Source organism: Dioscorea cayenensis, chromosome 7, assembly GCF_009730915.1.
Source record: "Dioscorea cayenensis subsp. rotundata cultivar TDr96_F1 chromosome 7, TDr96_F1_v2_PseudoChromosome.rev07_lg8_w22 25.fasta, whole genome shotgun sequence".
Lineage (NCBI taxonomy): Eukaryota > Viridiplantae > Streptophyta > Magnoliopsida > Dioscoreales > Dioscoreaceae > Dioscorea > Dioscorea cayenensis.
Window position 1 is genome coordinate 22,291,464 of NC_052477.1, and position 24,921 is coordinate 22,316,384.

General features: G+C 31.7%; 1 protein-coding gene across 1 annotated transcript; it reads right to left on the minus strand.

Annotated features, from left to right (window-relative positions):
• Positions 1 to 20,023: 20,023 nt before the first annotated feature.
• Positions 20,024 to 24,489, minus strand: LOC120265863 (cytochrome P450 98A2-like). Its single transcript, XM_039273832.1, has 3 exons — positions 23,927 to 24,489; positions 21,233 to 21,630; positions 20,024 to 20,808 (listed from the first exon to the last, which is right to left on the minus strand). Exons 1-3 carry the CDS (start codon positions 24,408 to 24,410, stop codon positions 20,164 to 20,166), a joined length of 1,527 nt encoding a protein of 508 aa, XP_039129766.1. The 5' UTR covers positions 24,411 to 24,489; the 3' UTR covers positions 20,024 to 20,163.
• Positions 24,490 to 24,921: the final 432 nt, after the last annotated feature.

Here is a 24,921-nt window from a genome sequence, read left to right on the forward strand (position 1 = left end):
AGGGCCTTTCCATTTGTGACAAATCCACTGGAGCTCTCTTAGCATACAATTTCCCTAAATCAATTATGTATCAGAAGTCGCGCTTCCCCCCAAAAAGCTGCTTAAATTTCTCTGAAAAACTTTCCCAATTTCCTTTGGCTCGGACGAAGTGATACCATCCTGCACAATCCCATGCAAATAGTTACAATTTTTTCTCCCATTTGCGACAACATGGAAAAACTTGGTGTTTTCATCCCCCTCTTTTAACCACTACAACCTGGCTCTTTGTTTCCAGATGTCCCCTAATCTTTCCAAGAGCGCCTGCTCCTGATGAGCCTCTGAGGGATTAAGTGAGCGAGTCTTCTTAATGATATCTAACATGTCCACATCATGCATTAACTCCAATTTTTGGAGCTTAATGAAACCAAAGCAAACCTTGGCCCAACTTCTCAGCTTCTCTCTTAAGTACGATAATTTTTTAGAGAAGACAAAAGCACGGCATCCCATAGGCCTAGTTTCCATCCACCATTGCTACAAGAGGTCATGGAAACCTTCAGTAGTGTACCAAACCAATTCGAATATGAACAAGCATGGATAAGAACTAAAATTCTTGACTTCCAGTCGAATAGGCACATGATCCAATCCCAATCTTCGGAGATAATTTTGAATCATTCGCAGAAAATGGTCCGCCTAAGCATTGTTAACGAGGAAACGATCTAGCTTCACCCAAATAGGGTCCGCCTACCCATTCATCCAAGTGAATCTTCTGCCCACCACAGACATCTCCTGGAGTTCTAGGTCTTGAAGAAAGGAGGTAGCTTGCCTAATATCCTCCAAGTTGGGTACCCCTAACATTTTGTCATCCGGTGAGAAAATAGCATTAAAATCACCGCACACAACTTAGGGAAAGTTTCTCGGACCAGAACAATTCCTAAATTCCTCCCAAAAAGCTTGTTTGTGCGATCAAACGATTGGTCCATAAACAGTCATGCATCTCTATTAGAAACTATCCCTTTTTGAACAGAAATCTACCATCAGGCTGAAAACCCCCACCTGAACAAGTTGACCACTCACCACCAGACTGTTGCAACCTAAAATGACCCCACCAGCCGACCTTCTCACAGGTAAGAAGGAGAATTGATCAATAGAGACACCCCCAATCTCACGCCATGTAGTCGAGGAGATATCCTCTAGTTTGGATTCTTGTAAACAACAGACATCCACAAAGTGTAATTTAAGGAAGTCCTTAACAAGAGATCGCTTTGAAGCCCTACCTAAACCTCTCACATTCCAAGTGACAATATTCATTAAAACAATAATTACTCGTGGGTCTCCAAGGAGGTCTCCACCTGGTGGACTTCAAAGGAAGTCTCCGCTTGCCCCTTAGAAGAGGTTGTTCTCATGACCTCTAAAGAACGAATATGCGTAACACAGGCATTCACATGAGAGCAATCATCCACAAAATTAATACCACAAGAATTTCAATAACTTAAAATTTGTGTATCAAACTAATTAAAAATAAGAAGTGGTTTGGAGGATGTACCTACTAACATCTCCCCCGGCGTCACTTTCTTCTTGGCAAACCGTGGCACTTTCGCAACAAAACCGGCATCTTTCATTCCATTTTGTTGAAGGCTTCTTTTGCCGTTCACTACGCCTTAGTTACTTGATGTTGCTCCAATTGTCCCACTACTCTGTCTTCCTGAAACCCCAGCAAAAGTTCCCTGAGATTACGTTCAAATACAGAGACCGAATCATCAGACTTAAACCCCTCATCTTGTGCACCTGTGCCCATTACTTGATTATCTATACTCTCCTCCTCTGTCTTGTTTAAGGATCTACAATCATTTTCCAACATCCCCTATGTCTTTTTCGGGATTAGGGCCCAAACCCCTGATAAAAGCTTCCAAAGAAAGCCAATAGGTGGGGACACCGTTGGTGTCACATTCTCATCACCAAAGTTAATGCTGGTATTAGAATCCCGGGAGAGCCCACCTGCAGGGCCCGGCCCATTCTCAGGCCCCGAAGTCACCTTAGAAACAAAGCCTGTTTCCATTTGCGACCCAACAGCATTCGAACATAGCACCCAGCCCACTCACATAACAAAAGAGGGTCCACCACATCGGGCCCTATCTCCCTTGGCCCAAACCCACTAGAGCCCAATACACCCCTTTCATCTACTGGGTCTGCCTCAAGAAGCAACGGGTCAAAGAATGTGGCCCGATCCTCTGCTAAATGACTCTTCTCAACCATCTCCTTAACCATCGAATCATTGTTCGCCACCTCAACCTTAGACTTATTAGCCTCTCCCACAACCTTTCCTCCATCTGTCTCCAGACCCTTCACCCTATTTGTCCGAGCCAACCTGCGAGAGACAATATGCTGCCTCGGTCCGCCAAACCTCAGACTGGGGTCATCTTTTCACCCAATGGTCCGACCAGCCTCATCCTTCAAACCAGTGGATAATCCCGACTCATCGCGTCGATGAGATGGATCCAAACCGCCCTTCACCGTGGGAGTAGAGCTCGACCTCTGGCGGTCGAGAGATTGTTCCAACCTGGGAGCAAAGCTCAACCAAGGTCTGAGTTCCACCCGACGACACATCACGATCGGCATGGGAGCGAGGCTCAACCATCTCTGATGCCCCGTCAATGGACACCACCTCACCTCGGTTAACATTGCCCACACCCCGATGAATAAAACGAATCCTTCCGGAAGGTGCACAAGCCCCCCTTGTGGTTCATCGGTCAAAGGTCCCACCCTGATAGATTTACCTTTCTCCTTGCACGGGACCTCATCGAGTGCACCGCTAGAGGGATGAAGAACCATCTCTATGTCTCTCCTCAACCAAACTCTCTGGAAGCATATATCGGCCCCTTCTCCCGATGGAAAACAGGAAAGGTTCCACGCTCCTCAGTAAGAAGCATCTTATATCGTCTCATACCAAAACTCAGATCAAGTTTGATTGGTAAAGCAATGCCTTGCCATGGCCGCACAAGAGTAGAAATAAATTTCTTGTGAGGAATCATAGCTTATGATAGCGATATCAATTCTCCAACCGGCTTAAGCACCTCCTATATAATATTCCAGCACCATCAATGCAAGGAGAGATTCCAAATTAGAACCCACTGACCCGCTCCGGACGCCTTGCACTCAGCACCCAGTTCAGCAAACCAGGGAGCCATCTTCAGCACATGATCACCATCTTTGGTGCTAACCTTGAAGCTACCCAGTTTACAAACATATTTGACCTCTTCTCTACTCACTAGAGGCAACAAGAAATTGGACTCAATCACCAGCGTAAGAGGCCCCGCCAAGGACCTGTTCACTAATGAAGGGAGTAGCTCGAGGATGCTACTTTTATTAACGAAACCCGAAACCCCACAGCCACCTTAGCCAGTTCCTCTCGAACGTTTGTAATCTCCGGTGAAAGGGACAAAGATAACGAGATACGATTAGTGAAAAATATGTTTCCCTAAATAGATTCTAGAAAATATTTAAACATATGTTGTTAAAAAACCATTTAAAATATAATTTATTACGACTATTTATTATTATTATAATTATTTAAGTAAGAATTTATTATTATTATAATTATTTAAGTAAGAAATATTTTACTGTAACAACCTTGAATTATATATTTAGGATTAAAATTTATAAGAATGCATGGAAGAATTATTTTTATTTTCTACAAAAAAAATTACTACTCATCCAAAGAAATAAGTTTTATGTTATCAAAGGATGCATAAATTTTATTACTTCATCAACTTCCTATATTAGTCTAACCAAACACTCTTGTACTATCCCATCCTTCATGCTTGTATTTATGAAATCTTGCAAGAGATATCCAAAGTTGAAAGCATCCAAATATAACTTTAAAAATGTCCCAATCCAAAATAATATTTTTTTAAAAAAAAAGGTGGATAAACCACTTCAATTAAAATAGCAAGCAGTTATAGAATACCCCATCACCCTACAAGGGGATACAAAAAGAATCCAAAATAATATTTCATGCGGGTAAATTGGCACCTCGCTCCTGATCCCAATGATTATTTTGAACATTTAGTTCTCCTACAATAGTAGAACCTTTAACTAAAAGTTCATCCCACACTCTTTGATTCTTGTTAGTAGTAATCACATGTTTCTTGTTTAGTTCTTTCTAGATTCTAATGTGAAGAAACCCAACCTCAAAGAATAAGCTTTCATTATTGATAACTCTATCACTCAAGTTGTGCTTCTAATGTGGTGTGAGCCCCACCCCTTAATTAAATTCTAGCCGTTGCTTTTACTTTTAATCCTAGCTATTGATTTTGTTTTTAGTTTTGAAACCCTAGCCATCTCTTCATCTCCTTCAGTTTTAGATAGCCGTGAGGAAAAGAGAAAGACCTAGTCTCATCTTTCTCTCCCTATTTTGGGTGGTGTCGGCGATGAGGAAAAGAGAAGGATATCACCGTCAAGGGTTTGGTTGATTCACTGTTATTGATGAGGTAAGAACCCTCTTCCTCGGATCTTTGAAAAATATTGTAGAATTATTATTGTTATTTTCCTATATCTTGATATGTTAATGTCGGATATTAGTGATGGATGGGTAAGGTTAGATTCTTGTTTGAGGAGTTTGAGATTGATTTGATAGGTTTCAGATTTCATTTTTGATAATGGTGGGTAAAAATCATGAAAGGGTACCCAACTATGGTCATATTTCAGAATGAGTACTGCTTTTTAATTTGTTTCTTTTTGGGTACCATAATATAATTTCAGTTCATCGGGTGGGTACTTGTGCAATTCCGGTGAGAACTTATCTACGTGGCAGCCGGAAAAATAATTTGGCAGGGGGTTTGGCATGTCAACTGCTTACGTGGAGGAGGGACGTATCAATTTTAATCCACATCAAATCCTTTTTTTCCACATCAAGTCAATAACCTGGCCACGTCATCATCCCCTTCTTTTTCTCCTTCTCCACCCTCTCTTCTCCTGGTTCATCTTCACCTTCTTCTTCACTTCCATTTCTTCTTCTTCTTCTGTTCTCTTCTACTTCTTCTACTACTTTTTTTTCTTCTTTTTCTTCATATTAGAACTAGGCTTTAGCTATTACATTGGAAATACATTAAAATTAACCTCAGATTTGCGGCTATGTTTCAACATTAATGTCCCCAAAGCACCAAGCCAAATGCATCTTTTCAACATCTATGTTGAACACAAGGATTAGATAGACTAATATGATCTGAAGACAATACTTGTGGCTGTGTTTGCATTTGTGGGATGTTCATGTAACATATTGTTCAATATCATCCATTTAACACAAACATTAGCAGCTAAACATTTATGCATCAATGAAGTATTTGACAATAATCCTTTTATAATACTTTGTCTTCATCTATAAAAAAAGCGAAATTCAAAGTTTCAAAACAAAAAAAAATCAAACAAATCAACAAGCAAAAACTATATATATCAATTCCTACACTGACTCCTGGTATGTGCAACCTCTCGTTGGTGTTTGATCTCCTCCGGTGAATGTGCAACCTCTCGCTTAGTGTTTTGTTTCACTTGAGAAGAAGAAGAAGGTGAAGAAGAACCAGGAGAAGAGAAGATGGAGAAGAGAAGAAGAAGAGGGACTATGTTGACGAGGTTGAATGATGTGGAATAAAAGATCTAATGTGGATTAAAATTGACACATCCCTCCTCCACATGAGTAGATGACATGTCAAACCCCCTGCCAAATCATTTTTTCAGCTGCCACATAGAAAAGTTCTAACCGGGATTGCACGAGTACCCACCTGGTGAACTGAAATTATAATGTGGTATCCAAAAAGAAACAAATTGAAAAGCGGTACCCATTCTGAAATATGGCCATAGTTGAGTACCCTTTCATGATTTTTACCCGATAATGGTAGAAACTCATCTTCGAATTTAGGGGTCTTAAAGGCATAATTTGGAGGAGAGTAAAATAAGAAACTTGTAGAGTTTGACGTTAGCTAAGTACTTTCCAAATTTCAGAATTTTTGGAGTAGTATTTTTATAAATTATAGGCTTTAAACTCAGGTGACAGAGACAGCTTTTCTGTGCATCCCTTGAGAATTTATTAATTTATTTCATGGTTGTAGAGTCTAATTTAGATTTAGACTTATATATTAAAGTTGTAGAAGATGATTTTATAGTTTTCCTCTGCCCAAATTTAGAATTTTTACTGCTGTAAATTGTGAGATATGATAAGATTTCTATAGGTGTACTCAATGACATTTCTACATAAAGCATGAAGATTGATTTGAGAATTTGTTGATATTAGAGGTTGAATCAAGACTCATGTTTAATAAGAAAGTTGTTCCATTTTTAGTTAATTATATGCTCTTAAAGATTGATCTTATTTGAAGTTATATGTTGTGAGATATTTTTATTGGAGGAGGTATGTCTGAAATTGTTGGTTTGCATATTTATGATTTTTAAAAGTGATGGCTTAAATTCTGTAGGTCTCAAATCATTGTGAGATTTGGATAGGTTTTAGAAGTGGATGTCTAGTTTTTTCAGAAGTTTGAAATTTCTTATTTAGGGTTAGAGTTCGCAAAGCTATGCTGATTTCAATCTTAAGCTTCGTAGGGGAATTGGTTATTAGTCTCGACCTTGGTAGTTTTGTTAGTGTCTTGATTATGTTTTTGCATTCGTGTGAATTTTAAAAATTGTTTTACTTGTAATTCTGATGGGTTATTCCCAAATATAGGATTTCCTAAGAAAACTAGATTGGTGAAAGAATTTGAAATCTGGTTGTTAATCAGGTAAGTATCCCACATATAAATCATATTATATGTATATATTTGAAAATTCTAGTCTTTTTGAATTTATGAAATTTTTGAAAAATAAAATGCTTATTATTTCAATTTATATTTTGAATTACTTATTCATTTATTATTTGCAATTCGTATGTAAGTATTTAGTCTTGGAAATTAATTAGAACAATTTTTATCTAAAAACCGGATCATCAAATTTATGTATTCTATTCTGGTAAATGTTTGGACATTACGTATTTTGGCATAGAAACTTGTAGTCCCCAACTAACTTTGCAATAGCCCTGTCATTGGGGGTTAAACATTGACCGTGTCGACATGCATTTGTGAAATAGAAACTATAGTTTCCCACCATTCCATCGGTAAAGAATAACGGCTTCTGATAATTCTGGCTTGAGTCACCAAAGGTAAACATATGACCTTTGACATTTTGTTTTCGCAATAGTTATTTGTGGGACATATATGCTTGACTTTTTGATCAGTTATGTTTTATTGAAAAAAAAACTTAACTTCTGAATTTGATTCTGATAAACTTGTATTTTATTATATTTTGTTTGACTTTTAAAATTTTGAAACTTTTATGATCCCGATATTTTTTAGTGGGTACTTACTGGGCTGTCAAGCTCATAATCTGTTGTTTAATTTTTTTCAAATCAGGAGTTTAATAGCTCACCGCTTTGAAAATCTGATTTTGAGGCCTTGCACGTCTACTAGGTCTCGTCCTTGTAAGTATGCGGCCGTTTGTCGGCGCACCAAGTCTGGTGAGCCGGGTTCACGGTGTGACATATGGTTTCAAATCAAGGACAAGGCTTGATTACATTTTATTTTTGGTTGGTACTGATGCAGCCAATTACAGTTCTCTCCAAAAACTAACACTCAAGATCAAGTAAAAATAACACAAATATTCAATAGATGGGTCCCCTTTTTACAACCCTAAAATAAGTATTTACAAAGTTCTAGACTAAAGATAAAATAGATATAAATCTAAGATAATTACAAAATGTTAAATAAATAAATAAACTAAAATAATAAATAAAGCTAAAATAATTATAAAATACTAAAGAAGAAGACTACTTTGAAGTTTTAAATTTTAAGTCCTAAAATCATTAGGAGATTTCTTTTACTATGCTATGTCATTCACCACCATCCTTGAGAAACTCGACCTCGAGTTATGATCTAGACAATTAAGCTTTTAATTGAATATTTTATCAAACAATCACCATTGCAAAGTTTGATTTTCTTAATCATGAAATCTTTCCATTTAGTTACTTCCTTCTCATCTTCTTCATAGACAATCACAACCTCTACTTGGATTCTTTAAGATGCATGGAGAGATCCTAAACATTGTTCCTCTTTTCTTCATAATCAAACACTTGATAAATGTCTAACTGTACATATTTTCATATATGTATTTTATATGCTTCACATGTACTTTGGTTGGATCAATGCTCGTTTAGTACTTAATTTAGTATTATTTGCTTGTTAGGACTTTTAAAGGTCATCAAGAGCCTAAAGAGGCATATCAGGAGGAATTCAAGATGAAATGGGCCGAGTTTTGTGATGTCTGGTTTATCATTTTGAACTATCACCTTAGAATTTTTCCATTTCTTTAATTCTACATTGGACTTAGATGTTTTATTGTTTAAAATTACTGTAGGAAGTGAATTATTGTTGAAAAGAAGTTTAATGATGGAATTTTTATCAAACTTTTTGTGAATCCAATAAGGGCTCAATGCAATGATGGCCATATTGTGCAAGCACTTGTGTGCTCTTCAATGAGGACCCACTTATCATTATCCAGAGGTGAAAACATATTATTTCACTTCTTCACAATCCTTCCCCACCCCCCCAAGGCTAGCTGCCGCAACACCAATCACCATCATGATGACAACCATCATGATGACAAAACTAGGAGATGAGCAGCTAGGTGTCTAAGATAGAGAATTAACATGGTGTTTCTTTTTATTTGTGTTGTTTCATTTTCAATTTTTCTATCAGTTTTTTCTTGCATTGAACTAGTTAGTAAGGGTTCATTCCCTTCTAAACTTTATTGTATTCAATTTAATTTATTCCGTCTATGTGTTTCTCTTTCTTTCTAAACGTTTTGAGTTGTGTTGGTCTTTCTTTGCCTCGCAAGATTTATGCAAGGCAAGGACACTACAAGAAATTATATTTTTAGTGATAACCAAAGTTGCTACTAAAAGTAGTAATTTTAGTCACTAATATTAATAGTGACCAATTTTTTAGGTCGTCACTTATCGTCACAAGTACCTCCGTAGTAAATACAATAGTGATCACTTTAGAAATATGGTCACAATTACGCACAAAAATTTGTCACCAAATTGTTGTCATTAAAAAAGTTTAATATTTGTGACAAAATTATGTGACCATAAGAAATCAAAATTTTGTGGCCAAATTGTTGCCATTAAAAAAGTAAGTATTTGTGACAAAACCTTTATTATCACAAAAATCTTACTATTTGTGATAATTTTACTGACACAAAAAGATACTAAATAGTGGCAAACAAAGTGGCCACAATTTATAAATGTAAAGTTATATCTTAAATAATTTTTCTACATTAATTAGAGAATTTTTTAGTAGCAAAATATTGTCACACAAGCAAATGAAAATATTTAGTATTATATAAAAATAAATAAATATCACAAAAATGTACAAAATTCTAATTTTGAATATATGAAATTCAGAATTTTAATATCTAAAATACAAATATTATATTATCCTTTTTCAAGAAGAAAAACAATTAGAAAATTATCCTAAATTAAATCTCTAATCTAAATTTGGAGATGAAGTACTCCGCTTGAATCTTCTTCTAGATTTGCATACTCCTCTCTTGGAATTTAAATGTTGTTCTCAGTCTTGATGCTTATTCTGTATATTTAGGAAAAAATAAAAATCTAATGAAATAATTTTTAAAATTGCAAAAAGAATTCTAATTTAATGACAACTTTCATACTGTTATTTCTTCTCAATTGGGAAGAGATCGACCAAGTTTCATATTTTGTTTGGCTTTTATTATCTTAAATAGATAAAAAAATAAATTAAAAAAATAAAAAGTAAAATCATACAATTCAAAATCTAAACAAGTTATTGCTACTATGAAACCTATGATTCGACGTGTCAAAAGAAGAAAACACTAACAAACAACCATCTTTGAAGAGAATTCAATAAATCAAACTTTGAAGTTAAAAAAAAATAAAACAACATAATAATTATCTCTATCACATAAAATAAGCAAAAGAACTTAAGAAAAAAAAACAGAAAATCTTCTCACCATCAATAACGTGCATGTCTACATCTAAAACTAGTCGAGTCACTATCGGTCATTAAATCAAATGATGCTAAACCATTGTCACCAATCTCCATGGGCACATAATTACTCACCATCTATGTTTATTTATATGTCATGGGGATACTATCTTTTTAAAATTTATTTACAAAAAAAGATTTATATTATCAATTAGATTTTGTTTCATGAGATTTTGGTAAATATCCATTTAAATTTAATTTTAATTTTAATTTTAATTTTAATTTAAAAACTTTTTCTCTAATATTAGAAATCTTAGGCATGATCTAAATTGAAGTCATGTTTTCTATGCCTTGCAAATTTAAAAATTTTGGGCGATTATTATGGTCACTCACTTTTTAACAAATATATATATATATATATATATATATATATATATATATATTAGTTGAATAGCTTTAAGGTCATTTCGATTATTTTTAGATATTTAATAAAATAAATAATCTTATAAAATCCCAAAAAATTGTTAAACAAAATTTTTATATCTCAGAGATATTCAAATTTTAAATCTTTGAAAATATAAATATTGAGGATTACGTATAAATTTGGAGAATTTTTTTACTATTGATTTTTATCTTGTATTTTAAGAATGTTTTTTAAAGTTTATATATATATAATAAGTTGTATTTCTTTATTGTCATTTTGATTATTTTTAGATATTTAATAAAATAAATAATCTTACAAAATCCCCAAAAAAAATATAGTAAACAAAAGTTTTATATCTCAGTGATATATAAATTTTAAATCTTTAAAAATATAAATATTGAGAATTAGGTATAAATTTGATGAATTTTTGATGAATAAATATTTATGATGAATTTTTTTTACATTGATTTTTATGTCATATTTTAAGAAAAAATTTTAAATTTTGAATTTTTTTAAGTTTATATATATATACATTTATCCAATTTGGTCCCTAGAATATATCAAATATGCTTTACTTATTAGTTTTCTCAAGGTTTCGATTTCTTCTCAAAAAGGGAAGAATTTTACGACTACAATGGTAATCTTGTTTTTATGACAATATTTAGTAGACACTCACAAAATGGAAAAACTATTGAGCAAGAAAAAATATTATTGTTAAAGCAAATGAAAATATTAGTGATAAAGTGACAAACTTTAGTCACAAAAAGATTGTGATACTATTAATATATTAATATGACAATGTAATTGTGAGAGATTCTAAATCGTCACAATTGTAATTGTCTTAGTGACAAAAAAATAAATCATCACAATTAATTTAAATTATAGTGTCAATTAAATTTTTTTGTCACAAAAACTTCACAATTGTGGAAAAACAATAAATTGCCACAAAAAAATTGCCACTAAATGTCTTAATTCTTGTAGTGGGAACTTTCTCTTCTTTTTTTAGTTTTTTGTAGCCTGATCCGACTCAAAGAATCGGCCATGTGACGCCAGCCTACTCCATTGTAGAGTGTCACCCCTTGTTGGAACGATAAAGCGCTAATTATAGTCGATTAATCGGGGATGTTCACTTACATCCTACCCTTTTATGTTTATTGCTTATATTCATCTTATGCTAATAATTTAAGTATATTGAGGATAATGTACGGCACTAGATGTGGGATGGGGTATCTTGTTCTGTGCTTGGGCTACTTATACATGCTAGTGTCACTACAACAAATTTGTCCATTAAGGATATTCATAATAATGTCACTAAATAACATATTTTTGTCACTAAAAACTTTTGTGACCTTTTTTTCCATCACCACGTGTCATCATCTCCGTCGCTAAAGGGTTAATGTGACAATTTGCATGTTTGTCACACAATCATAACTTTTATATAATAAAATTGTGACATGTCACAAATTCAACAATTATCGGTGACATTTATTTTTAACACAAAATATTATGATAATTTGTCATAAAATGTTATAAATTGTCACTAAATATGAAGTAAAAATTTGGAATTTTGTGACATTCTTCTTATCATCACATGATACGTGACGGAAATTTTTGTCCCATATTGTACTACAAAAGCATCATAAAATGCTATAAATTGTCACTAAATATGAAGTAAAATTTTTAAATTTTGTGACGTTATTCCAATGATCACATAATAAGTGACAAAAATGTTTGTCACGTATTGTACAACAAAAGCGTCATAAAATGCTATAAATTGTCACTAAATATAAAGTTAAATTTTTAAATTTTGTGACATTATTCCATTGATCACATAATACGTGACGAAAATGTTTGTCGCGTATTGTACTACAAAAGTGTCATAAAATGTTATATATTGTCACTAATTATGAAGTAAAATTTTGAAATTTTGTGACATTTCTAATGATCACATAATAAGTGAAGCAAATGTTTGTCACATATTGTACAACAAAAGCGTCATAAAATGTATGATAGTTAGTAATTGGAGGTTATTTCAGTGATGATTATAGTTTGTCGCTAATAAAAAATATTTTTGTCATTAAATACAATTTTTATTTGATCAAGCGTGACAAAAATATAAATGTCACAAGAAAATAAATATTTTATGACATGTATAGTTATTAAAAACTGTCACCAATTAATGTCATAAAAAATTGACTATAATATCATTCGTGATACTTTTATAATGTCATTCGCGATAATTTTTAATGTCACAAACTATTATGTTTTTGTGAGACATGTAGTTTTGAAAATGTCACAAATTAATATTTAATAATGTCATTTATTAAAAAAATTATTTATTTTTATAAAAATGTCAATATTAAATAATACTATGATACAAATACATATTAGAGGCATTGTATTATTATAAGTAATTTGTCAAATGTATCATAAGTAAATAAAATAAAAATTTTTATTGAAAATAATAAAATCAATAAGTAACATGGACTAACAAATAGAAATATCATCAAATGTCCTAATGACATTAAAAACTTAGAGCTTTTAAAGATGCATATCAAACTAGATGATTTCTCGTAGCCTCCATTTGAACTCTTAATTTAAATCTTGTGTTGATCGTACTTCTGTCGAATATGAGCTTGTCTCATTATGACCTAAAATCAATTATTTTTAACAAATGATAATACTAATTAATAACAAGGGTAAATTAAAAAAAATTGAACTTTAAAGTAGACAAGGAAGTTTAATTATGCATATACCTGAAAATTGAGGAATATGGGCACTTGGATTCCAGCAGCTAATAAAGCTTGAGTCATAGCTTGCATTTGATTTCAAATCACTTCATAATTTGACTTATATTGTTGGAGCTCATCATGTGTCTCTGTAAGAGTTTCTTTTAACTTAGCAAAGCTTACATTTGAGACTTTTTCAATAGTCTTAGGTCCATATCCAAGTCCTTTAATGTATCTTGAGGTAGTACCAAGTACTTCATCAACTATTGCATCAATGTTTTTTGGTTGTGATCCTTCTCCACCAAGTATCGCTAATTTATTCTCCATCATTTCCTAAAAATTAAAAAGAAATATTAACTAACAAGAAATCTTATTAAAAATAAATAAATTCTTCTTGTGAAAGATCTTACATAAGCTATTTGAGCCTCAGATGTTGACCATCTTTTATTCTCTGAATAGTGAGTCGACTTGAAAAAATCCATCCTATTTGGTTCTTGATCACCCTTACGCTATATAGTTCCAAAATTAGTAAACATTAATTATTACATAGAATTAATCATTTAAACAAAAACTGACAGTTAAATAATGTACGAAAACAATAATAATTTACCAAAGAATAGCGATTTGCAACAAATGCCCACAATCCTTGATTATGAGTAAACTTTACTGCTTGTCTAGCCCTTTTGATTGATTTCACAGCTCCTCTTTATTTTCTAATGAATGAAAAAACAAATATAGTCATGATATACATAATTATAAAAATAAAATAAAATAAATCAAAACCACTATTATTTACTTCATCATAATTTTACATTAAATAAAACTTTTTTTTAGTAAAAAAAATCATATGGTGTAAATTAATTAGTAAATGGATAAGAAATAATACCTCATAATTGGGATCACTAAATAAATTACAGAGATTTTCCCAATTTTCTTGCGTCAAATGGAACTTTTGAGGTTTACTTTGGCGTGCCGTTTCATCATTCGGAAAACTTTTATAGTGATGATGCAATCTAAAACATTGGTTTCTGGACAACTTTGATAGGAGACATTACTGATTTCTTGACGTAGTCGTCATCCAATTTCATTTCAAACTTTGTCTAAGAATTGAAAAAAATAATTAGATTTGAATGTGAGATTTTATTATTAAAAAAAATAATAAATAATAATCACTCACATTAAGCCTTTCCAAGGCATGAAATTATCTTCATTCTTCAAACCTTTCCATTTTGTGGGCATGGGGATGAATTGTCGAGAAATCACTCCAAGTTCAGAAGATAACTTAGCTGACTGAATTTCTAAAGTAGGTCTCCCCTTACCTATTGCTATGTCTATTGGCAGTTTATTTTTTCCTTTTATAAGTTTTTCAAGTCCCAAACCCCTAGTTGGCCCTTGTACTTTTTTAGGGGGGCTAGAAGCTACATCAATAAAAAAAATATAAATATTTTCACTTGAATATTAAAAGTCTAAAATAAATTAAGTTAACTTAGTTTATAAAAGCATACTAGAATTTTTACCAAGTGAATCTTCAAAATCTTCTTGTGATGATTCTATTTGATGGTTTTGATGTGATTTCAATTGAGGGTTGAACCACTTGATCAGAAGTTATCTGAACTTGATGGTTTCGAGTGCTACTTGATTGTACTTGCCCTATAGTTGTCCTTTTCTTACCTTGATTTTCCTGGTGCCATCTTTAAAAATAGAGAAAATAGTAAATATATACATTTATAACTATTCTATCTAATTAAAAAAATAATCAATTGAAATCAATAATAACCTCAATAACCTGAATACAGTACAAATCAACAAACTTACATGAGTATTAGAATAGAGGTTATTTATTTTCATTATAATGGTCAACAAAATGGTGCACATAACAAGGGTGTATAGTATGTTTTGCTTTGTCAAAACATGTTAGGTGCCCAATAAAGCTAAAATGAAGATGTTGTTATTATAAAATTCTTTAAAAATAATCAAGTGTTTTTTGCTTTGCGTAAAGGTATATAACCATATCAAAGAGGAAGGGAAGAAAACAAAGTCTAAAGTTGTGGGATTGGCCATTCAAGACCCAAAAAAAAAGGCTTAATATATGGTACATAATGCAAAAATTTTGAGATCATTAATAAGGCTATAGAACAAGGGCAAGCTAGAATTTTTTTTTAAGAAAAAAATAAAAACTAAAGAAAAATTTACAAATATTTGCCTAAAAAACCAAACAAAAATTTTAATCCAAAAATCAAATAAAATGGCACATATTTCTATAACAATTAACCCGCCGGCACCCTCTTCCCCCACCGGAACCCTAACCCCCACTGGAAGCCTACCCTATTTGTGCCTATGTCAATAAAATATATGAAAACTTGCATAATCTAGACATATGTCAAAAACAATTTTGGTAAATATCAAATTAACGTAAATAATTTTTATTACTTGATATTTAATCAACTATTAAATAAATATCAAAGATGAATTACATCAATATATAAAAATATATGCAATAAATTAAAATTACCTTAGAAATTCAACAAGTGCAAAATCCTCCGGTGTGTATACACCCAATACTATTAAATAAATAATAGAGTTTTCCTTCTAGATTTGTTTTTATAGAAATATTTAAATAATATGATAGGCAAAAGCAATTAGATAAATTAAAATTTAAAAATATATAACAATCTAAATTATTGGTAAATTTAACCGTATTAATTTTTTTAATTAAAATCATGCTTACCATAAATTATGGTTAAGTAAAAGGATAGAATCGATTTATATAATATCATATAATATAATATAATATAATATAATATAATATAATATAATATAATTATCTATAGTCATTATCTATAATTCAATTTAAAAAAATTAAAGTAAATGAATATGCACAAATTATATTAATTATTTATTAAATTACCTAAAGTAGATGATTATCCCAATTTTGAAGCTGTTTATATTTGGGTATAGTCTAAGTAAACTCAAATTTATTTTAATTATTTATCAAATTATTGTAATAAATTTAACATTTTTTTTAAATAAAAAATATATACTGACTTAATTATGTTTATAATAACAAAAAATATCGGTTTGGGACTGTTATATGTTTATATTCATATCTTTTAATTAATTAATTAATTAATTTAACTTAATTTTTTATGTTTATTTGAAATTATGCGATGATGTGTGAATATGGAATCAAGAAGGCTTTTTTTTTAAATATATATTTTTCATCATTATCTCTTCATTCTTATTATTTTTTTAAATTTGAATTTTTTTTTTTTTTTCCATTTCTTCAATATCCGGATTTATATCTATTATTTTGTATATTTTATTTTATTTTTTAGTATCCGGATTATTATCGGGATCATTATTATTATTTATTATTTTTTTATCCTCACTTTTTTTAGTATATATTTATTTATTTAATATTTCTTACTATAATAAATCTGATTTTTTTAAATCCCGGATTTATTTAAAAAAATAAAATTCCGATCTCTCCTTTTTTTTAATCCTAGCAATCTTTGCATAAGGATATATATTTTTTATTTATCCAATTAAAAAAATATTGAGAGATTATATATTTTTCTTAGAATATATTTTTTTAAATTATCCTTTTGTTTTCTTTTTCTTAAATTTTCAAAAAAAATTTGAATATCCAAATATTATCACTTTTTATATTTTTTTACTCCATGATTTCGAGGGTATGACTTATCCTCTCTTTTTTCCTCTTTTACTCTTATTCGGAACAAAAATAAAAATAAATCTTTTTCTTTGTGAGTATGAAAATCTCCCTCAAATTAATATATATACTATAGGTGATACACGCCGTAAAATTTGAATCAATTTTGAGATTGAATTCTTGTGTATGTAAAAAATATCTATTACAAAATGTTCAAAAAATAATAGATTGGGATTAAATAGCATTTTATGTAGCCAAAAATACATTTTCCATGGAAAATGTGACTTTTTCCAAGAAAAATTGATGCAATCAAACAACAAATCATGTTTTTTCCATTAAAAATGTTACAATAATATTTAATAATTTTTCACTAAAAAATTTATTAGTGACATATGGTTAATGTCATTAAATTAATTAATAAATGGTGACATTCGCTAATATCATCCTTTAATGCCATATGTATCTGGGAAAATAATATAATGCCAATATTACTTACATTTAGGTGACGAATAATATAATGTCAGTATTACTTATATTTAGGTGATGAATTTGTATGTCATAAAAAATAATTAAGATACATGACCAAATTTAAATTATCACCGATAGTAAATATTAGTATTGGTGACATTATATTAATTTTTTTTACAAGCAAGACATTTTAGAATTCGTCACAAAAAAATATTGCATTAATGACTTAATATAATTGTCACCCAATGTTGAAGTTGTCACTAAAAAAATTTTCCTCCATCTCCATTTACTCAGAAGATACAACATCAAATATTTGGTGACACTATCATATGACGATTTAAAATATTGTCACTTAAAATACTCGAACTAATAAAATGCGCAACGAAACCATATTTTTGTCACTTAATGTCATTTATTTGTGATCAAAAAACTAATATGTCATAACTAAATTTGTCACTAATCATCAATTTTGTTGTAGTGTACCCAATGATAGCTATAAATATCTTGTTTAGAATCTCATGATGTTGAATTATAAAGAATATGATCTTCTTTTATTTGTGCCTAAATGGAAGTCCTATTTTAGCCTGAGTGTTTTCCACACTTTTCACAATCAACTTCTCTATCAAATACTTTAGACACTTGGAATAAGTTTATATACGATTGATTTTATTTCTCTTTGATGCTAACCCATTACATTGATGCTGTGTCTTAGATTGTTAAATTCTATTTTCAATTAGCTTTTCCAACTCTAAAGTGAGCTCCAACCATAATTAATCTTATAACATGTAGACTAGTCTAGGCAACATGATATAGGCAATAGATAGAAATAAGAAGAGGACACTGTCCCACTTCTTGCAGGGTATATACGCGTTGATGTAGACGTCTAATTGACCGAGTAGTTAGGTGTCCTGGTGCCCAATTAGCATGTGCACCCCTCAAAAAGGCAATATACAATCTACGTTAGTCCGACTTAAGATTCCCAACATATAAAAAAAAACCTATTTAGCTTCTAGACTGTCTACTACCTCTTGAACTTAGGTGTGTAGTCTTGAAAGCTAGAGTTAGAAGGATCTCAGGAGTTCATTGAGGGTATACTTAGGTTTTTTTTATTCTGGTAATCATTGTATGTGGAGTGAACCCTAGCATGTAGAGGAGCACTTCTTAGAGTCATGGGACTAATCTGGATTAAGGAGAGCGAGATAAGAGGTTCGCACACACGACAAGGAATCACTTTGGGTATGATAGGATTATCTTATTTGGGTTTAATGTGGCTTGACCTCTTGAGTTCGTTTCTTTTTGCTATTAAGATCCTCCACTTTTGAGATCGAGGTTGTATATTTAGCCACTAATCATTCTTATTTGTTCTTCATGTTTAGTTTGCTTGATGACAAATAAACACATAAGTGTTGGGGATGTTATGAAAAGTGTCTAAATAAACATATTTTCATACATGTATTTTATATACTTTGCATATTATTTTGTTACATTGATGCCTGTTTTGTGCTTACTTTGGTATTATTTGCTTTGTAGTGCATGGGAAGGTCATCAAGAGCCCAAAGACACATTTTAGTAGTAGTGTAGCATACCTATGTATGCCCATATGCAACCCGCATAAAGGCTGTATAAACACATTATAAAGCTGTGTGGGTGGTATATAGCTTTGATAGAGCCCGCATGACTCCACTTGAGGGTTATGCGGACTTCATGAGCTTGCATTGTGGCTGTATAATGCGAATGACATTTTTTACACTCCATACGGGCTCTATGCTACCATTATGTGGTCCCATATGGACTAGGGCACTATAAATATGAATGGAGAGGAGAAAGATGATAGACAAATAATATCTTTTTTTATATATAATGATTACTAATATCAATTAAATTAAATAACTTGACACTAAATGCAAAATATTACTCCCTCGTTCCTTTTTAGTTATCATGTTTTGGAGCTCTTCTCTATTTTTTTTTGCTTGTCACATTAGAAATTTTCTGCAACATTAAATAATTTTTTCAAATTTACCATTTAATTTAATGCACTTGTACAATTTTCAATAAATCACAATCAAATAAACATTAAATTATATAATCTACTAGTGGATTTTAAATAGGGGTAGTTTTGAAAAGTAATAAATTTTTTTATAAAATATAGATAATTAACTAATTTTAAACAATTTTTCTTAATGGGTGTGAATTAGGTAAATGTGACAAGTAAAATGGAATGGAGAGAGAATAATGCAAAACGGTATGTATAGATTGAAAAAAAATTGAAAAAAAATTTTATGTTGTTTTTAAAATATGTTTTTAGCTTTTTTTGTTTTTTTGTTAATTTAACAAAACAAGGAAAAAGCTTGTTTGAGTGATTAGGATGTTTGATTGGTGAATCGAAAGTCATGGTTCGAATTTTGGTGAGGGTGTGTTAATTTTTTTTTAAAAAAAAATAAAATAAAAAAGGGCTCAACCTGGCTAATTAACATGTCATGTCACCTAGTTGGGATACTCCAATTAATCTGTAATCGTGCCAGCTACAGGCCGGTTATGGATTTTTGGCCCGTTCCATCAAGTCAGCTAAATTCTACATATTTGCAAATATATATTAAACCAATAAAAATTATATTAAACCAATAAAAATAGAATAAGAAAGACCATTTTCATCACCAAAATCATCAGTTCAAAGAAGGGAAAAAAAATCTAGAACAACACAACGTGAAAGTAACAGCAAAAAGCTATTTTATGCTTACTTTAATTACCAAATAGGTTTTCAAACAAGTGATTATTAATCATTCAAACTATCCAAAGATAGTAACAAAACCCAAAATTTGTTTTTCTTTCCAACATAAGACTCATGCATGCTCACATCTCCACTTCTACTGGCTTATAAAGAGCCTCCGGTAACCTCGGTGTGGCCACAACTCGCAATGGCGTGCTCATGAATGTGACTAACCCAGGGTTTTCCCCCATATCCACATTCTCATTCTCCACTCCCTCCGGCAATCTCCATCTAAAATGATGCAACAAATGCCCCAACATCGACATCACCAAGTAAATTCCCAGTTGTGCCCCCGGACAAACTCTTCTACCGGCACCAAAAGGTAACACCCTAAAATCATGTCCTTTGATATCAATATCCTCCTCCAAGAACCTTTCGGGCCGAAACTCCAACGGATTCTTCCACATGCTTGGGTCTCGGCCAATAGCCCACACATTCACATGCACGACGGAACCTTTAGGCACGTCATAGCCACCGAGCTTCACAGAGGCACTGGCTTTGTGAGGGAGCATCAATGGTGTTGGAGGGTGGAGCCGAAGAGCTTCTTTTACTAGTGCATTTAAGTAGGGTAGGCTTGGGAAGTCAGCTTCAGTGATGATGCGGTTTGAACCAATCACTCGATCAAGCTCTTCTTGTGCTTTATCTTGGACTCTTGGATTTTTTACTATCTCTGCCATTGCCCACTCTACTGTTATCACTGTTGTGTCCATTCCAGCCGTTATCATGTCCTGCACATATATTTGTCATCTCTTAAATACAAAAGTGGCGAGAATAAAAAAATCACTCATACTAATGATTAAACACCAAATCAAAAAATCAAAACATTTTAGGTTAAGTACTGTGATAGGTCAATCAATTTATTATTGATTACAAACTTTTCAGTTAAATCTACATGAATGTATTAATATATATATATATATATGTATGTATGCACTACTTAACTGCCAAACTTTATCCTTTAAAATCAAATCATAGGAATAACTCCTATTCGAAACATCTCTCATATAAATGAGTTTTGTTACTAAAGCAACGGTCTGTTTCTAAATTTCTGATTTTAATTGAGTAGGTAGTACTTACTGTATATTTGACATCTATGCCACAAAATAAAACACGAAAACAACTAAAGAGAAAGTGAATGAGCATGGTCCATACCCAAAGAAGTCCAATGATGGTGTCCTCACTGAGCTCATACTGATGTTGAAGAGTAAGCAAAGCATCAATGAAATGCTGCTTGGCGCCGCCGGAGATGTTGCGAGCTTGAGTGTGCTCATCCATGATGGCCTTGCTGAGACGGTCCCGGCGGTTGGCATGCTTGGCATAAGCCTCTTCGTCCAAAGGGAACATCCATCTGAGCCAAGGTATGTGCTCAGGGATACCAAGAGAACCACCAAACTTCAACCCATTGGAAACAATGACCTTGAACTCCAGTCCTTGCTCATCCATCATGCCCTCTGAGTTCATGAACCTCTTCCCAAACACAAGCCTTGTTATGTTGTTGAATGCCACACTTGATAAGTGACTCCTTAATACAAAGCTTTTCCCTTTGTTCTCTACACCATCACCACCATGTGTGTCGTATTAGCATTTTATTTTATTTTTCTTTTTTATTAGTCAATATATATATATATATATATATGCATGTATTTTTCTCTCATTGATTTATGTCGGTTAATTTAAAAAAAAATGGACAAGAGACAAAAATAATATAATACGTAAAGTGAAATAAAATTAAGGATCAGAATGGGGCAGATTTAGAGTATGTCTCACCCTAGACCTTATCCAAAACCCAGATCTATCTGAATTATTGTCTTAATTTTATATTGAACTAAATAATATATATAATAATATAAGTCTTTGTATATATATATATGCATAAAAATTGTATCAAATAAAGATCTTTGTCCCGATTTTTCTAAGACCAGAATTTCTGAAAAACTAAGAAAATTTTGGAATTTTGGGGGCTGGATTTGGATGGGTCCTTGTAGAATAGAACTAAATCGCCATCCTTAATTAAAAGTAAGGAAGAATAAAGACTTCTTATGTTTGAATTAAGATAAATATCAAGATAGAATGATATAATAAATATCCCAATAATAGCGAAAAAAAAAAATCTTGCTATTTTTGGGTGCTAGAGTATTATTTCACTGTTTTGTTGGAGGTGTCATGACATTTATGAGATCATTGAGATGGCTGGTATAAGCTATACAGAAAAATTACTACTTTATTCCTGCATGATAGCAATTTTTAAAAAAAAGGATACAAAAATTGCTATCTTAATAATTTGTTTCAGTAATCATTTTCAATTTAAAGATGACATATGAAAGACTGAAAAACACCAAAGTGTCACATAATTGATATAAGGTCAAGCTATCTCACGAAAGGAGGTAATAAGGTTCAAACATTGGTTATTAGTGTGGCTTATGATGACAAAAGTCAGTGAAGTGTCATTTTTTACCATTACCTCAACATTTATTTATTGTACTCTAAACAAAAAAATCACCTTCTACTTTTAAGCCAATATTTGTCAGCATTTATTTATCTAATTGCTAGTATTTAAAAAAAGAAAACTATGACATTATTTTATTAAGGGCTTTTTACCGCTATTGATGTTTTTTTCATTATCTAAAATAACTTTATTTAAAATATATTCACCAAATTAACCATGAAACCATCACATCAACCTTCACCTCATCACCCATGTGTTTTTAAAAAATAAAATATTAGGTCTTTTTTTTTTCCCAAAAACACCCTTTATTTTTTAAAAAATACAAATAAAAAATATTTTATTTTTTAAACTATTTTCTTAAGTTATTATTATTAAATATTTATCATTTTTATAAAAAAATAAAATAATTTTTTTTCAACGGGATTTATTTTTAAAGATATATTATTTTAAAAATATATTATTATTTTTTAAAAACACCCTAAAAGGTGTTTTTGAAAAAAAAAACTAATATTTTATATTTTAAAAACACATGGGTGATGAGATGGGGGTTGATGTCATAATTTCATGGTTAATTTGATGAATATATTTTGGGTAAAGTTATTTTGACAATTTAAAAAAAGGATGGTTACAGTGGAAAAAATGCCCTTTCAATAAACTAGTTCAACAAATGAAACAAAAAGATTTTTTTAAAAAAAAAGTACAACAAAAAAAGGTACAGTATTAATTTTTATACATAAGCATTCATTTTCCTGTCAACTTTTATTTATATAATTATTATAAAACAAAAATAAGAGCAAAAAAATTTCAGAAATATCAAAGAAGAAAAACTTTTTTTTTTTTGGTGATGTTAAAATACAAAAAGTTTAAGTGAAGTCTAATTAGCTTGTGAATTTTTTTTTCTAATTATTAAATTTTTCACTTAATTAATAATTTTTTTATAAAATTTATCACTCAAAGAAAAAGAAGCAAAATATTAACTCAGATTGTGAAGTTTCCTCCAAATATTTTGTGAACATTTTCTACAGTATTATACTTTATATTTTTATATAGAAAATATTTTTTTATTTTTATTTTTATTTCTTGTGATGTTGTTAAAATACAAAAAGCTTAAGTGAAGCTTAATTAGCTTGTGAAATTTTTTTCTAATTATTAAATTTTGACTTAATTAACCATTTTTTTTAAAAGAATTATCATTCAAAGAAAAAGAAGCAAAATATCAATGCGAATTGTGAAGTTTCTCCAAATCTTTGATGAACTTTTTCTATAATATTATTTTTTATATTTTTATATATTTAACATAGGCATAGATCCATATAATTCCGTGCTAATTCATTGTGAACCAAATAAATTCTTTAAAATAAAAAATAAAAAAATAAAAAAATTAATAAAAAAATTGGAACCTTGTTGAGTGACGTTGCTGAAAATGGAGTGAACCATGGCAGAGACCTCATGTTCCCGGATAGGCCTAAAAGCTTGAAGTCTCTTTGGAGAGAAAAGCTCTAAAGTGCAAACCTTTCTCACCTTCACGTAATGAGCTCCATAATCGGCCCAGATAAGGTCCGACCCGTTCCGGCTGAACCGGGCTGAGGACCGGGTTCTGGACCGGTCGGCCAACTTATGATCATGTTCTTTCAGCACTTCCTTTGCTAGCTCCGGGCTAGACACAACCACGTTCAGTGTTGGACCGAACCAGACCGACATGATTGGACCGTACTTTTTAGACCATTCCCAGAAACACCTGAACCGGACCGGTTCAATATCATATAAGTTGCCCACCACTGGCCATGGCCTTGGCCCTGGTGGGAGCTTTCTTCTGAAAGTCTTGTAAAGAAGGAGAAGGAGAAGGAGAAGGAGAAGTAATGGAACAAGGGTTGGGAGTAACATGGCTGTGAGGATTAGGGTTAGGGTTAGGGTTAGGGTTAAGGTTAGAGTTTTGGAAGGGATGAGTTGTAGAAGATATATAGTGAGATGGGAGTGGTAGTTGGTTGGAAAAAAGACTTCCGAAGTTAGAAGCAGGGAAAGCCACGCCTGCTTTGTATTTTGTGGTTTTCCTTGTGTGTGTGTGTCTCTGTTTTTTTACACTTATTTTGGAATGCTCCTTGAAAGAGACTTAAAGGGGTGGCCATTGGTGGTTGGTTATTGTGTTTTTTTGACAAACACTGGTGGTTGGTTTTGGGGGATGTTAGATGGTTGTTGCGTTGATATCGATTGGGGACAAGTTCTACTATACACGAGTTGCATATTATTATTATTATTATTATTATTTTAAAAAAAGCAACAAGCACCGGAATTCAGGAACGAAACACGTGGGGGAGCAATGCTCACCACCGAACTTTGCCCTCACCTTGTGCGAGATGGGGATCGAACTCGGGGAGCCATGTTTCACACTCGAGGC

What these genes read in the sequence shown, in the direction of transcription:
- LOC120265863 (XM_039273832.1), bottom strand. Translation starts at nt 24,410, where the DNA reads ATGTTACTCCCAACCCTTGTTCCATTACTTCTCCTTCTCCTTCTCCTT. An exon ending in CAGCAACGTCACTCAACAAG is followed by an intron (nt 21,631 to 23,926) that starts GTTCCAATTTTT and finishes GTGATGGTGTAG; the next exon opens with AGAACAAAGGGAAAAGCTTT. An exon ending in CCATCATTGGACTTCTTTGG is followed by an intron (nt 20,809 to 21,232) that starts GTATGGACCATG and finishes ATATATGTGCAG; the next exon opens with GACATGATAACGGCTGGAAT.